General features: G+C 41.5%; 1 protein-coding gene across 5 annotated transcripts in view; it reads right to left on the reverse strand.

Annotated features, from left to right (window-relative positions):
* PTPRK (protein tyrosine phosphatase receptor type K) overlaps window positions 1-17,314 on the reverse strand; it is a 449,549-nt gene that overhangs the window by 53,112 nt on the left and 379,123 nt on the right. For 3 of the 5 annotated variants that reach the window (XM_075597282.1, XM_075597280.1, XM_075597278.1), the window contains exon 14: window positions 473-611. In XM_075597282.1, coding sequence (XP_075453397.1) covers window positions 473-611 — 139 coding nt within the window. The remainder of the gene's footprint in view (window positions 1-472; window positions 612-17,314) is intronic. The other 2 variants (XM_075597281.1, XM_075597279.1) reach the window with 1 other exon arrangement.

The following is a 17,314-nucleotide window of genomic DNA, read 5'->3' on the forward strand; positions in this document are numbered from 1 at the left end:
AGCTCCGGAGCCCGGCCAAACAGTGCAGCAGTTCCATTCTCATCGGAGACAAGGTAGGGAGGACTCGGCTACATTCCTATATTTTAGAATTGTCTCTCTTTGTTTAATGCAATAACCTCAGTAAGATAACCAAACAGGGGTTTCAATGCTTACACCATGTCAACGTATTCGTTCGTATGTAGGGTGTGTAAAAAACAAAAACAAAACCTTTCTCTGATGCAAAAAGCTGAATTCTGGCAGTAAGATCTAAATGCCCCCCTCCCCTATGCTTTGATTACTATGAAACATTTCTAATGCCCACTTTTACTTAGCCAACATCAATGCTCCTGCACCAGGTGCTGTGACATGGTGGGAAAGTATATGACCCAGACCTTAGTATGAACGCTACTTACTTATTTCTTTCTACCCACAGTGCCTCACTAACAACGATCACATTGGCAATAATGCGGCAAATTTATTTTATATCGCTTACCTTTTTTTGACAATTAAAATGACAACTAGCAGGAGTAGGATGAATACCAGAATCCCGGCACTTATCCCAGCTATTTTCACCACGCGGTCTGTCTGCTTGGCTGGGTCTGGAATCACCTCTGGTTCTTCTGTTGCTGCTGCTAAATGAATACAGAAAAAATTGTCAGTTGAAAGCATATAATTACCAATGACAGAAATATTATACGAGGCAACGAGCTCCTGAAATATGCATTCAAGTGTGTGTGCATAGCAAAATGTACCATGTCTGTCATTAAGTGGCAAAATGTCACAGCTAAAAGGGTACTGATGTACATATATACAGAATATATATGTCCATTTTTCTGCAAAGCTTACTTGTGTGTGAAAAGAAAAAGTTCAAAGTGCACCCCCACAAAACCACGATTTATATAATAGAACAAAACAATCTGTGCCATATATTGTGGGGCAGCTCCTGCTCTGAGGTCACACACTGGATCATCAAAGGGAATAAATACATGATGAGCAGAAAAAGACCTAAGTGCAAACAGAAAACAGGAAAAATGCAATAACTGGGGAATGAATTGTATAATCACTAAAATCGTGTATAACATATACAAAATGTACTGAACATAGATAAAGGCAGTAGCATTAAATCGGGGAATAACTCAGGGTCGTATTGATTTCTTTTGTGATGAGAGACAGAATATAGTGAAATATTGCTTTCAGCTTTTACTCCGCAAAGATTAAATAGCCACTCACAATTGATCAAAAGTTTGCGGCATATTGGGACACATCCCGGTAAACAGACAAAGAGCTAATGAACAGAATTTCCCACACATCTTGCACCGGGCAAGTAGATCAAGTTATGTGAGTGCCGTCTAAACTATGTATATATAGATGTATATATCCACAAGTACTGTACACACACATCTAAACACACTAATCATTCGACAAAGATAGTGTGCTCAACTGGATTCCAGGGGATAGATCAAGGCTATGATCAAATATATATATATATATATATATATATATATATATATATATATATATATATATATATATATAAATATATAGTGTTCGACAAATCACCCAAAAATCTACTCGCCCAACCAAAAAATCTACTCGCCACCTAGTCCCGCCCCCAACTCCGCCTCTAGTCCCACCCCCAACTCCGCCCCTTGTCCCGCCCCCAACCCCGCTTTAAAATAAAATATATAAATAAAATACATTTAATAAATTCCTAGTCAGGGCGAAGGAGGGTCACATGACCCTTCTCTGACCAATAACATCCCAACAGTGAATACATTTTATATAATACACATGCAGGAATCGAACCCATAACCCTTCATGTTAGTTGTGTTTATAGAGTCAAATTCATCACACCAACCCTGTGGTGTAGCAGCTAGAGAATTGCTACCAGCATATGAAGGGTCATGGGTTTGGTTCCTGCATGTGTATTTATCTATGTTCAGTACATTCTGTATATGTTATACACTGTTGGGCTGTTATTGGTCAGAGAAGGGTCATGTGACCCTCTGTGCTCCAAAGTCAGACGCAGCCTGATGAAGCAGGGAGAGCAGAGAGCTGCAGATGCTGGGTAAGGCTAAGGTCCCGTTGCACGCATCCGCACGGCTGGCTTGCTTGCCGGCGGCGCGTGCAACTCGCTGTACCGCGATCTGCGGTCTACAGTATGCTTTTCTCGGAGCGGGGGGGGCGTGGCCAAACGGGTCGGGGGGGGCGCAGCCATGACGTGAGGGGGCGCGGCCATGACGTGAGGGGCCGGAGCGGGAGGTGGGAGGATTGACTGGGAGGATTGACAGGGAGGGGGGGCGTGGCTTGAGCGGAGGGACCCGCTACTTTTCCCCCCCTCCCTCCACGGGCTGCAGGTAAGTAAAAAAAACACACACACGCAGGCACTCATACATACACACACACACAGGCAGGCACTCACGCACTCATACACACACACACAGACAGACAGGCACGCCCACAGACAGGCACACACATACACACACTCATACACACACACACACACAGACAGGCACTCAGGCACACACACACAGGCACTCAGGCACACACATATACAGACAGGCACTCGCCTGCTTTCACTCCACACTCCTCCCCGCTCCCCGAAGCCTCTCCTCCTCCCGCAGCCTCCCCTCCCCATTGGCTCACAGCCACACCACGTGACGCATCGAAGCTAGGAAACACCATTCTGTGGTGTCTCCTAGCGGCTGATGCGCCACAGCGTGTGATCAGCTGTGCAGCCAGTGGGGACCGGGACCGACTCGCGAGGATTCCCCTGCTGGTGGGGAACTCGCTACATTGCCGCCCGCGCCAACGAGCGCAGAGGGTCCCAGGCCTAAGACAAAGCATTGATTGTTATTAAAAAAAAACCTTGGAGATGTTTATAAATCGGGAGCCACACTCAGACCGCGTTCTAAGCGAATCCACGTTGCAGCAGATCGCTCTATAAGCTGTTGAGCTGTATATATATATATATATTAAAAAAAATTACCTCCTGCATTTTTATTCGAACGTGAAATCTTCCAACACCTCAAGAATGTCCCAGTGATCCAAATATAGCTATGTGTTCACCAGTAGAAAGCTGCAATGTCATTTCCAGATGACTTTGTGGCTTCCTATTGGCCTGCATAGTGAGACTGACCCCGGAGGCCATTTTGTCTCTTTGTATCTGTTAAAACCAGTGGTCAAAGTACAGAGTTAAGTGTGACATTTGTTTGCAGTATTAATATTTTGATTGCTAGAAGAAGGGAAAAAAGGGGTGTGTGAGAAGAAGAGTATTTATGCCTCATACTCAAAGTATGATCAGACTCCAAAAGACCTACTGGAGACTCTCACATCCACCACCAGTTTAAGTTCTTTCAAAACTAAGGCTGTCTCACATTTTAATCTGGTCTGTAACTGTTACATAAGCCTATAATATACTTCTTCTCTAACTGTGCATGCAATGTCTTGTATATCACTTATGTAACTGTATTTGTAACCATGTATTATTTGTCATATTAACTATGTCCAGGACATACTTGAAAACGAGAGGTAACTCTCAATGTATTACTTCCTGGGAAAACATTTTATAAATAAATAAATAAATACAATTTAGTAGTACAGTTTCTGACTTTTTTTTTTTTTTTTTTAAGTGCATTTAACATTGGGAAACATCTATTTTAGCATATTTTAGAAAGACTTGTTCAAATGTAATGCTTATAAAGGGGAAGAGGCACGATCACATAACCATTTTTTCTTAAATAGAAAGTGGAGCCATTAGTCTGTCAATACAAAAAAAAGTGGTGGTACTCTGGGGTTGTAAATTAAAATGGAGTAGTGCTGTATACCTTAGTATCACACTTTCACCACTGATTAAAACTATAAATATCTCACAAACGAGGGACTGTAAATCAGCTCCAAGAGACAACATGGTTCAGTTTTTTTTTTTTTTTTTAAGTCCTGTTGATTTAACAGGTACCCCGGGCAATGGAGACCTTTTAAAAAAAAATGTATTATAAAAATCAACACCAACAAGTATTTTGAAATAATGTTTTAAGTTGCAATTTGAACATTGTGACAAAGGGTATGTATTTCCTCTGGCTGCTCCCTTCTGTGATGTATCTGTATTCAACCAGAGTTTGCACAGTCAGTGCCCTCTCATCCCCACTGTCCAATATCTTTATTGGCTGCCTGATAACGACAGAGGGGGCTAACGGTAAAAGAAACCCTTGATGGACAAAAATACCACCCCCCCCCCCCCCTCCATTCACAAGTTCCCAAGAAATGCCATTTCTAAAAGAAAACAGCCACATCATTCCTAAAAAGCACGATAAGATTTAAGGGAGCCAATTAGACTGTTTGATTACTCACAACACTGTTATTCGAGGTCAGCTCTCAGGGATAACCTTTCATTGCCAGTTACTGTAAGTGCTACTTTTATATTCATAGACTTATTAGATCCAGGTCAATACCTATGGATATTACTCGGCTCATGCAAAACTTCCAGAGAATACCGTGTCATGAGCATGAGCAACCGATTAAAACAATATTCAAGTCATCTCCTAAGACCACATACAATTTTATCATTACTTGAGGTGGTCATTGGGTAGTGTGCAGACTAACATTTACAACAAGACACAAAACAACCAATATGAGAGTTTTTTGTTTTTTTTAAAACGTAATCTTCCGCACTGTTTTTTCTCCGCAATGCAAACTTGGATTTCTACCGGTTAACTCCTGCTCCGTGGGCACATATCATATGAATTAATATAGAATGTGGCACCCCCGGGTTCCAGGCACGACCACCCAGGCATTCTACATCAAAGTTCAACACTTCAGACATTCCACTTGCCAAATATATATTTATATGTATTTTCTCTTTTACATAAAATTGCAGCAGCCTTCACAATCAAGGTCTCCACTTTCACTGGTTGTGTGGTAATATTTACATTCTTGTTAGCTACCGTTGACAGCTGTTTAAATAAATATTTGTACCACAGGCTACATATTTATAGAGGCACCAACTGTGAAAATGTGTGAACGGACTATAAATGGGCATTTGTGTGACAAGAGGTTTTGAAACCTCGCGCACAGAACAGCCGACCTTTATCCTTCTCCACCGGACATGCATTCCAATAGAGTACGACGTTTGAGACAATATCTTGCATGTTATAATTAATGTCTAAATCATATTGCCGTCCTGCATCATAAGCACGCTCTGGCTTCACCTCCAGTTAATACAAAACGGTCATTTACATTACAATAATCATTTAAAAAAAAAAATATCTTGGCAGAGATTCACTCTTATCAGCCAGACCTAGTTTGCAAGCTCTGCGTAGATATGTAATGTAATTGCGCATAATGCCCAATATACAAACATGCACATTATCTATCACAATAATGTATTATGCTGGTGCAGTCATTCAGAACCAAACGGAGGAAATTACACAAGCTAGATTCTGCTTCAAAGAGCCAAGAATCTATCACCGCTGCTGTTTTAATATGTAGTGTTCAATACAACCTGCTCAGTAAGTCAACCTAAGAGCTTTCCGGTTTGGACAAGTGAATTAGGGATTTTTCTTTTTTTTTTTTCTTGATTATATTCCAGCCAGTGACATCTCCTCAACAACTTGCTGGGTGCATGCTGCTGCAACCTCAAGCCATCAGTGTGTGTATGTATATAGATGTGTGTGTAAATACAGATGTGTGTGTTTATATATATATATATATATATATATATATATATATATATATATATATATATATATATATATATATATATATATATATATATATATATATATATATATACACAGTGTTCGACAAACCTATACATTTGCACGCCCCGGGCGAGTGGATTTAACATCGTGGCGAGCTCCTATTGGCCCAAGCAGCACACGTGTGGTACTAGGTGGCGAGTAGATTTTTTTGTTAGGCGAGTAGATTTTTTGGTGATTTGTCGATCACTGTGTGTATATATATATATATATATATATATATATATAGTATATATAATATATACACACACACACACACATACATACATACATATATATATATATATATATATATATATATATATATATATATATATACACACACATACATATACATACACCTTACCCAAACCTAAGGATCAGGGTGAAATAATAAAGAGCCTGTCGTGGGTAAGTGAATCACATTAGGTGTATTGCAAACAAAAATCCACAATTTTTATGATACACTAACTTGCCTCCCAACAACGCAGCATTACATAAAATATAAAGCAAAGGCTAAAAATGCAGAACACACTTACATGATGGCAATGTACTTTGCTCTATGTACTGTATGTAGATCTTTATTTATATAGCGCCCAATGTACTCGGTGCTTTACAAGAGAATACAGTATAGGGAACAATATGTGCAACAAACAAAATCAGACCATAGAAAAGACGATCCCTGCCCCGGAGAGCTTGCAATCTAAGAGGGATATGGACTTCAATGGTAACCCGATGCCCTAATAAATATGTCTGACTTATTGACACCTCAGACATGTTGCTTTAAGGTTTTATTTTCCTTAAGCAATATTACTTCTATGCCCAAGTATTGCGAAATCCGTGATACTGCTGCTTTAAATAAAGCTAGTGGTCTCTGCCTAATTCATCACAAAAGTACAGGTTTGGCATTATTTGGATTAGTGACCCAGTAAAATCTTCCAGACGTCACGTGCATATTTTATCTGCGGTAGTTTATCTGCAACCCCATCTGTTTCACAGATGATGCTGCTAGCAGCCAGCTGTAAGTCACTTCCAGAGACGCAGTTACAGAGCGCAGCGTCTTGTTAACTTCTGGCACACAACCTAGTCAAATAAACTTTAGGAAGAGCCTAGGAATAGAGCTCCGGTTGCTATACCAACAGGCACCTGAAATCACAGACAACGTTCAAAGCATAAACACGGGGGGACTAGCTTTTTCTACTAGCTAACTTCAACATGAAATAAAAACGTATGGAAAAAAAATATATATGAAAAAATTCCACATTGTTGTTACATAGTAGATGAGGTTCAAAAACGACATGTTCATCGAGTACAACCTAAATTTAGACAGATATTTATCATATATTCGTATTTACTGTATATTGATCCAGAGGAAAGCAAACAAAAAACCTCAGTGATATCATCAAATGTCTCAGAAGGGGAAAAATAAATTCCTTCCTAACCCCAATAATAGTGTAGCCAGGTGCCCCCTGGGCTACTAACTTCCTCTCCTTGACATATAAGTCCTGCTACCAGCGCAAGCAGTGTTGGGGTTAATCTTCCCACACGCTGCAGTAAAACAACTCCCTAGAGTGACAAGGGGGGTGAGGCATAGGTACCACCCACTACTGGGGCTTAGACCTGGGACCCTCCCCTGGTAACCAAAAAAAAGGGTCTGCAGCCTAAATTTCCGACTCATCTCAGGGTGATGAGGGGTGTGTGTTCCAGGAGTCCTCTGGACAGAGGGTCTCCACGTGCCTGCTCACTAAGGCTGCGGCCAGGCTGGGAGCGGGCATGCGCTCTGCTTGGCCGGGCTTTCCCTGGCCAGCTAGTTGCGCGCCTATGGGGGTGTGGCCATGACATCACGGAGCTAGTTTGTCCTCATTGGCGAACCGCTCTTGTGACGCCCAAGCGAGCGGCATAAACAAATTTGTTTGCCTCTGCAAGAAGCTGAGCGCCATACACTCACGGGCATGCACAGGCGCTCGCTCCCGCTAGCCACACACATTGCTGTAATGTTTCATCGTGGCGAGCGCAAGCGCCCGCTTAGCATCACCCTGGCCACAGCCTTCGGGGAGTAGGTCAAGATTACCCCTTATCCCACATGGGGGTAAGGGAGCAAAAGAGAGGCTCTTGGGGCCTCAAGTCCCTTAGGTTCTGCTCCAGGGTTAGGAGAAGATCCAGTGTTATGAGCTCTTCATGCTATAATCCAATAAAGGTCCTGTTATTTTATCCTGCCTGGAGTATGGCTTATTCAGGGGGATATAGAGTGAGAGTTTTCCTGCAAGGATAACCCCTACCCATGATAGGGCCTTGCTGAATGGAGCCGCTGCATCGAGAAAGAATTTGAACAAACACAAAAGTCTGTCCTGTTTATCCCCAACACCACCGGCGGATGCTCAGGCATGTGTATTATATAAAGTGTATTCATGTTCAATTCCCACGTGGTGGTGGTGGTGGTGGTGGTGGTGGTGGTGGTGGTGGTGGTGGTGGTGTGTGTGTGTGTGTGTGTGTGTGAGCAATAAAGCATTGAATGTGTTTTTTTTTTTTTTTTAAATGGAGGTGTTTTTAAATCGGGAGCCACGCTCAGAGCGCGTTGTAAGTGGATCCGCGTTGTAGCGTTTCCCAAAGCATATGTCAGCCTGCACTTGGCACTTATTTGCTGATCGGACTCTTTTGTTCAAACACAGCCAAGGCTTGCAAGCTTTGGCTGAATGAGCACAGGCAGTGGCCAGTGGCTTAAGTGGTAGTCGCACTGTGCCGGATACAGAAAATAATATATTTCAATTTATTATATATTGCAGGAATGCGTTTTTCTAACATAATTTCGTTAATAATGTGTATAAATTGATAGTGTGTAAAGAAGAGTGTAGCTCTGGGCCTGTAAGTAACAAAGAGGTGTGGTATTCTGTTCTGCGCATCATCACGTCACCCACTGACCACAGGCGCCCTACTCATTGTCACAAAATCTGGCACCAGCTCTTTGACAGGGTTCAGAGGCATCACTACTGTATCCCTTCCACCGGTCACTGACGTGTTTGGTAATGGCTAGGATTTAACTTGGGTCTAATAATTAGTAGTATCAGTGTTGATCAAAAGAATTGATCAGAGAAGAAACCCTTTATATATAGCACTCAAATGTCACACATTATAATCAGTGGTTGACAAATCACCAAAAAATCTACTCGCCACACAAAAAAATCTACTCGCCACCTAGTACCAAACGTGTGCTGCTTGGGCCAATATTTACTCGCCCGGGGGTTAAATCCACTCGCCCGGGGCGAGCAAATGTATAGGTTTGTCGAACACTGATTATAATGATGGACACAGTGGTCCCGCAGTGGTATACTGCAAGTCAGTCAGGTGTATCTAGAATCACCGAGGATATAAAAAATAATAAAATTTTATTAATTCTACATAGAGAGTTAAAAACACAGATACATTATTAAAAATCCCCATACTCATGTGGCTGATATGTGCAGGTCAAATAGGGTAAGTATAATTGACTGTACCATACACACACATATCGTGACTTCCAATATAGCAGCTGGTAAAGATTTATCTAATATCCAGTGATATATATATATATACATTCAATAATAACAGGCTTGATAGGATATGGCTACTACACTTCAGGTAACTGTAGTTGAGCTTAGATGTGTATCCAGGAGCTAGGTAGTATGGTATAGTGATTGTATCCTATGCAGGATCGCTGCGTGAACAAATCAGAGGTGGGCGATTGGTAAAATTTGTTTCTGTATGTCGTAAGTACACTTGCCACTTATACTATATGATAGATGCTATACAATGCAGTAGATCACAACATATATCTTATGGTGTGTAAGTGCACCAAATCAGTCGCTACCAGCTCAATAGAAAAGCCTGGTGTATCACAGTTTATACCTTATGGTGTATATATGCCAAAGCGGGTGTACCTAGAGCTAAAATGTAACGTAACTTCTCATAATCGTAGCAATAGATATGCATATACTCTCGGTACAAGCACAATTACTTGTGCAAACATTTATGTTATAGTATTTGCCCGATACAAGCCTGCTCGTGTCTCCAGCTGTAGGAACTGTAGGATGTCGCCACTCGTCCCGACGTACGTTTCACGTGTCTACCACGCTTCATCAGGGGGAGGAGGGATAGAGGAATGGTGTCCCCTGGTGATGGTTTTATAGTCAAAGACTGACTGAGTTAATTCCAACCCTATGCTGCAATAGGTGGAATCTAAATCATTAGGTTCGTGTCAAACCAGAATATTGTCCTGTCGGAGTTAGTGTGCATGCCATTGCGGCTACATACAAGGCGGGGATACATAATTGTAATCGGGTAAGTATGACCTAAATGTGTTTGTATAACCAATTATAATTGTTGTTAAGGTAACCTTTCGTAATAAACTGAATAAATCTATCCTGTTTGTATTTATTGGTGTCATGTCCTTTATTGTTATTAATCAATCCAAGACCAAAGTGATGAGGTCTTTATGGGAAAGTTTCCAGATAATCAGGGTGCAAATCATGACCGCATTGAAATGTAACTACTAAGTAGAATGTTAAGTGTAGAGGGTATGAATGGATGTGAGGTCCAAATATAATTGTATGATTTCATCTAATCCACCAAGGATGAGGAGGGAGGGAAAGGGAGTGAGGAGGGGGGGGGGGGGGGAAAGGGGAAGAGGGGACTGGAGGTGGAGGATGGGAAAAACCACTAATGGGATAATGTATAGAAATAAATTAATTGATTAATAAGTGATGTGCAATATAATAGTGTATCTGTGATACTAGAATGGAATGCACTATTTGCCTATAATGTGTAATATTGAATGGAGAATTGGTGGATGTGAACCGTGTAGTGAACACACATATCGTATATGGTGATTAAAAATGAAAATGAAGTGATGTAGGAATGTTTCTAAATAAATAAGGCCTGCCCCTAATGGTCAATTCAGGTCTATTTAATATAATCATTAGATTTTTAATAATGTATCTGTGTTTTTAACTCTCTATGTAGAATTAATAAAATTTTATTATTTTTGATATCCTCGGTGATTCTAGATACACCTGACTGACTTGCAGTATACCACTGCGGGACCACCGTGTCCATCATTTTAATGTGTGACATTTGAGTGCTATATATAAAGGGTTTCTTCTCTGATCAATTCTTTTGATCAACACTGATACTACTGCATTTAGACCCTTTACAGCACCTGTCATTTACCATTTAAATATACAATTACATATGGTGATTGCGGTCTCACTCACTTATCTAAAGTCTAATAATTAGTACAATATTGTGTGTGTGTATATATATTATGTTACACTATATATATATATAGATATATATATATATATATATATATATATATACATACACACACGTGCGCGTATATATATATATATATATATATATATTCATATACTGTATATATACTGTACACACACACACACGTATACACACACACACACGTATACACACACACACACACACACACACACACACACACTATTAACGCAGAGGTACTAGTTCTGTTATTTTGCCAGGAAGATCAGAGATCAGTGACCCATGTAGTATTGGCCACATCAAGCTCGCATTAAAGAGACACGGGAGGAGAAACAGCCCGAGTGCTTGCCACACTGACCCTGCTTTTCTAGCATCCTGAGAGCGCACTTGCTCTGTGTCCAGCCCCATTGATAAAGAATTACCATAACGCTCCTTTCTTAGTCTACTAAGAGTGCGATCCTAGTAGGGTTTACCCCATTATTTCACACAGGAATGAGGTCTTCAGAGGAAAACAGACACGTGTATAGATTACCAACAGCAGCGCAGACCGAGTCTGTTTATTTCCTAGAGGCTGAATAGACTGAGAATCAAAAGATATTTGAGTGGTTAATTTGGTATGTAAGAAAGAAGTAACCCAAGTCCCCTAGGAGATCAAAGGATGGAGTAATTAGCAAAGAGAGAGGAAAATAAATATATATTCTAATTTTGGCGCATATGCACTCGCACTAACGACCCTATTGTTAAGCTTGCAAAGTATTCATTCTTTTATCTCTAGGGATGCAAGATCAAATGCCTGATGTGAGAAAAAGACCAGTGTATTGTTTAAGGCCACAAAACAACTTCAAAAGAAGTGAAAAAGTATTTAGAGTAGAAATAAAAAGGGAAGCTCTAATTATGCAAAAAGAGATTTCAGCTGGATGGCCTCTTAACAAAAATAGGATTTTATGGTTGCCAAAATCCTGCAGTAATTTGTAGCAGCAGTTAGAGAGCAAAACAGGATATCATCCCAAAAGCAAAATCAGGTGTCTTAATGGAGATTGTGTTTAAAAGAAGTTAGCATATCTTGCAATTACAGTCACTAAACATTTATTGGAGATCTAGAAAAGGCGAGTCATGTAAATGTACAGTCTTATTCTATCCAGTGTTCCATAACTGGATTTCTTGAACAGTTTTTCAAATGTAGCCTTGAAATATTACACAATGCCTACTATTTTTGCTATAAGCTAGTTGCACGTCACACATCCATATTACCGAAGAGAAGCAGCATTGTGAAACGCAAGAAGTGCTCCCCGCGCATGAATCAGAAACAAAAGACCAATGCTATGCTGCTTCCGTGTCTGGCATCATGCTCATCTTCTCTCCTAACCTCGCAATGAACAGTGCTTAAAATGTGATGGCATAGGGGTGCCGAACTCTCCTATGGAAGCCTACTGTACATTTCTATTCTTTACACAAACTAGGAGCCATTCTAAAAGGGCTGCTCCCCTTTCCGTTTTAAAATGAAAAAAGTAGCCCTGCTTTGTTATGACACCGTCACTGCTAATGAGGCATGTATGCACTGCAACACGTCTGTATTTAGTTGTGGGAGTCTCCACATGTTCAAATCGGAAGCAGTAATATTGTTAACCTGACAGGACACTGGACAAACCTAGAAAATATTAGCTTTCCGAGTACGAAGTGCAGATATATACTTAAAAGAAGAAACTGGTAGGCACCCAAGCCCCTCCGTGACAGATTCCAGTTGTCCATGTGGCCTAAAGCAAAAATGTAAGAGATGCTCGGCTGATTGTGGAGCAGAAGGAGAGAGCTTGGGGCACTTGCACAGATGCTGCTGATATGCTTTTAATTTAAAAGCAGGGCTTTCTTTTTCCTTCTGAAATGATTTAGATGCCCAGCCATAATAGGATGAATTGTAGAAAGCGGTATTTGTTATGCTAGGGTTTTAGCAGTATTAGGGATCCAGCTGACAAATCTTTATCTGCTAGAACTAGGCTCAGGACTGTGTTCATCGTCCTGAGCTCATAAACTATCTTCCTCATTCTCCTTTTTACAGATTTCTGGGGATTTGAGTGTGACATACGGATGGCATTAAGAACGTCAAGGATTTAAACATTGTATTGCTGTGATGAGAGAGATAGAGGGGGGGAGGGGGCGAGAGACGAGCTATATGCAAAGGTGAAGTGTAATATGGATATTGATCGTGTTATGCCAGGTTATAAGAAAAAACAAGCACAACACAAGACTTTAATATGGGAGAAGGGATAGTCATAGGCTTAAGAAATCGGTACCTGAAACAGAGAGACTCTATACAGGCATACCCCGGTTTAAGGACACTCACTTTAAGTACACTCGCGAGTAAAGACATAGCCCCCAATAGGCAAACGGAAGCTCACGCATGCGCCTGTCAGCACGTCCTGAACAGCAATACCGGCTCCGTACCTGTACCGAAGCTGTGGGCAAGTGGGGAGACTATAGAGCCTGTTACAAATGCGTTATTTACATCAGTTATGCACGTATATAACGATTGCAGTACAGTACATACATCGATAAGTGGAAAAAAGTAGTGCTTCACTTTAAGTACATTTTCGCTTTACATACATGCTCTGGTCCCATTGCGTACGTTAATGCGGGGTATGCCTGTAGTTTAAAGGTGAGAAAGCAACCTTCTGTAAAGAATTCAACAATCTAACCTCTAGATTTATCAAGCTCTGTTACAGGTTAATGCATCAACACCCAATGGACTTGATGGGAGTTAACGCCCTTTTGGGTGTGTTCACACATACTGGAGCATGACACAACCTGCTAAATCGCTTCCATACACAAATCTAAGTGTGCTAAATTCAAAGATCTAAATGTTATTGTTTCTCTGTAAATGGATTACAATTTACATTTCTGAATGGGAAACGGTTTGTCAATCAACTGGTTCCTTTACCCTTACCCCACCTGTCCTCATTGGATGAGGGGAGGGTGAGCGAGGTGGATTTGGTCTGTGCAAACTATTGTTAAAAACACAGCGACATCACACAAAAGAGAGAGTAGCCAGAGGAAATCGAACCCTTCAAAAGCTTCAGCTGTTTACAATAAATCAAAATGATGAAAGATATAATTCAGTAAAAAAGGCATCACCCAGCTATAACCCTTCCAACACGTCACTTTCATTAGTTCACTTTGGTCTTTGGAGAGACTGCCTCTTTAACCATTTGAGTGCTCTAGGATGTAGCTACCACGTCATAGGTCCTGGCTACCCCATGTCTTAGTGCAGGGGTGCGCACACTTGCGGCGCTGCGACCCCCCTGCCTGCTCAGCCCCAGTGCTCGTGTTCCCCCTTACCTAGGAACTAGCATGAAATAACGCCACCGGTTCATGTGATGTCACGCCACGTGACCCCGTGACGTCATTTGACGTGCATTGCCATGGCGACACGGCGTCGGGGTCATGTGACGTCACATGACCCCACGTGTCGCCCAAAGCCAAGGTAAGTATGTTACAGAGGCCTCACACGCTCCTCAGCATTTAATTGAATTGCTTTGGGGAATTGTCGGGGCCTCTGTAACCGCCTTGCCCCCCCAAAAAAAATCTCCCACCCCCCAGCCCCAATTTGCACACCCCTGTCTTAGGGAATATTGTGTTTCCTGTATGGAGCTCAGGACGTGATCTGAAGTGACGATGGACAGATGGGGGTGACTCCTCCCCCTTCCATTCCATCAGTGATGGAGAGCGCGTGCCGAGGGGCTGCGGGCCTCTGGAATTTAAAGGATTAATACCTGTTCACTGTTCTGCAGTCTTGGGAAAGACACTTAAGAACATAATGGACGGTGTGGCCCTTCAGTTTTCTCCCAGTCTTCACACTTCTACAAATAAAATGTAAGATTTATAAAGCTATAGATATCACTAATGTTAGAACAGAGTTAATCCCTAAATCAGTCACCTATATTGAACAACAAATGAAATCACTTATCCCTTCCTCTGGCTTCAAATTGGCTACATAAACTGTATTCATTTGAGATGTAGTGTGAAGAGCAAAGGTCATAACAGCAACACAGGAAATAGATTGTACTGATGAGTAAATGAAAGCAGCAGTCTCGCCTACTCAAATGTATGGTTTGTTTTTTTATTGCATTGGAACAAAGGGGGGGGGGGGCGGGATCCCCTGGAGATGGAACTGTTTGGACACCATGGTTCAGAGATACTTACAGGTCTAGCTTCTGATGTTCTCCTACGCTTTTGGGAGTTCAGTTTGGCCATCAAATCTTGCAAGTCCCATAAGCCACAAAGTCCTAGTTTATGGCTTCCTACTGGACGGCCATTTAAATGCACACACTGGTAACAAAACTGGTAGGTATCTCGGGAATCTGAGGTTCCCCTGAGCTAAATTTCGTGGGGTTTTAGCTCTGGAGAACCTCAAGCTCCTGTGCTAAAAAATATATAAATGGAAACAATGTTTTTTTTTTACACAAACGGTACTGGTCAATAGCTCAAACAGAGGATAGCATCCACTGACAAATGACTGCATAACACTATCCTGTTCAAGTAACTCTTATGGTGCACTATCAAGTACCCTGAAGGTCACAACATCTGGCACCCTAGGGACATACAGTATGTGAGCTTGGACCTATTGATTTTGCGCATTATCCATTGGTAGATCGCGTTTAGCTCCCCATTGTGATCTCGTGTTCATGCCACATTGTGATCGGGGGGTTAGTAGGGGGCACATCCATGTAATCACTAACCCAAGTGGTCACATGGTGGAGACCTCGGCAGCCCCCTGCTGCACCTGTTATCCAGCATCACAGGGGTTCATGTTGAATTGCACAAATTGCATAATTAAATACAGATTTCGGAGTTAAGAAAAAAAAATTTGGGGGGGGACGGACGGACGGTCATGAGTTTTACGATGTGAATACACAGAAAACTAAAAGCTCCAGCACCCTTTACAAAGTAGAAATTGCAACTGTTAAATAATCCAGCATTTTCCTATGTATAATGAATGGAGTAAGATTAATTTTGTGTGGTCTATTAAATGTGACTATCTGACAGGCCTAAGGAATGTCACATCCCACGTCAATGCTGCTGAGACATCCCACCACCCTTCCCTCAGTTAGGAAAGTCTCACACGTAATGAAAGTAGCGTGCCCTTTATAATATGTGACATATACCACTGCGCTTTCGGGAGCAAGGCTTAAAGGTTTGATATAACCCACAATAAATAGTAGCCTTTTTTTTTATTTTTATAACTACATATTATTAAAAAAAAAGCTGTAATAAAAACTAAGTACTGAGTAGGCATGAAACAGCTGTCGTCGTTATGTGGGACAACTACTGCTGACCCTGCAGGGCTCTCTCGTCCATTGCTGTGCGTTGGGTCTTACATACCTGGTGAGGTGACATCAAATATCTGTTCCATTTATTTTTAAGATGGACAAAATAAATTGGGACTTTTTATTGGAACACGAGTGCCGCGGCGATTCCTTCTGTGTTTTTGTTATTACACCAGGCTGGGTGCACCGGACCCACCATACGAAGGGGGACTATTTTGCATAAGATTTCTGCAATGAAGCGAGACCCAGTGGAAATGTTGGTGTATCTTTCTCCCCATCAATATACATAAGAGAGGCTATAACCACAATTGTGTGTGCGGTTCCTTTGCCGCTTCATATTAAAATAAGATATGGTGGGCATCATGATAATATGAGATATTATGCATTTTAATCAATCTGGTACTTCAGGGGTTAATGGGGCAACAATATGGGTTTAAAAATACAATGTATTGGGTTTATGACAGGTCTAGACATTTTCAGGGTCTGTGCAGGGGCTTCATAGAGAACTTAATTGGGGGGACTTATTATGGATAGCCCACTAAAAGTGACGTGGGGTTTAGAGGGTCAAACGATAACCAAATACTATTTTGTCAGCTTCAAAGAAGCCTCAACGTTTGTGAAGAATTACTGGTGCATTTCAGAGAGGTGTCACGCAGTTGAAGGACTTTATTAAAAATGAGAATATCCTGTGACGTCGTCGGCTGTACATGCCGAGTTACACGCGTGTGTGTGTTCGTTGCACAGAGTGGCATGTACTGACACCTCACACTGCATAGGTAAGACGTGCCAAGGACAGATATCCACTTGCCACTCAAATTTAGGATTACGACGGTCATACTTAGTCTCGTTGCATCCATCCTGAGCGTCTGAATCTATTAATGTCACTCATGTATATCGAAGTACTAGGGAAGGGAAGTTATGAGTGCGGTGATATACGGAAGCAAAATTCAAACGTCGTTTGGAAGGTGTTTTTTTCATTCTGTTGTAGAAATGTCAATCTCACAGTTGATTTCCCCA

This window comes from Ascaphus truei, chromosome 4 (assembly GCF_040206685.1).
Source record: "Ascaphus truei isolate aAscTru1 chromosome 4, aAscTru1.hap1, whole genome shotgun sequence".
Taxonomy (NCBI): Eukaryota; Metazoa; Chordata; class Amphibia; order Anura; family Ascaphidae; genus Ascaphus; species Ascaphus truei.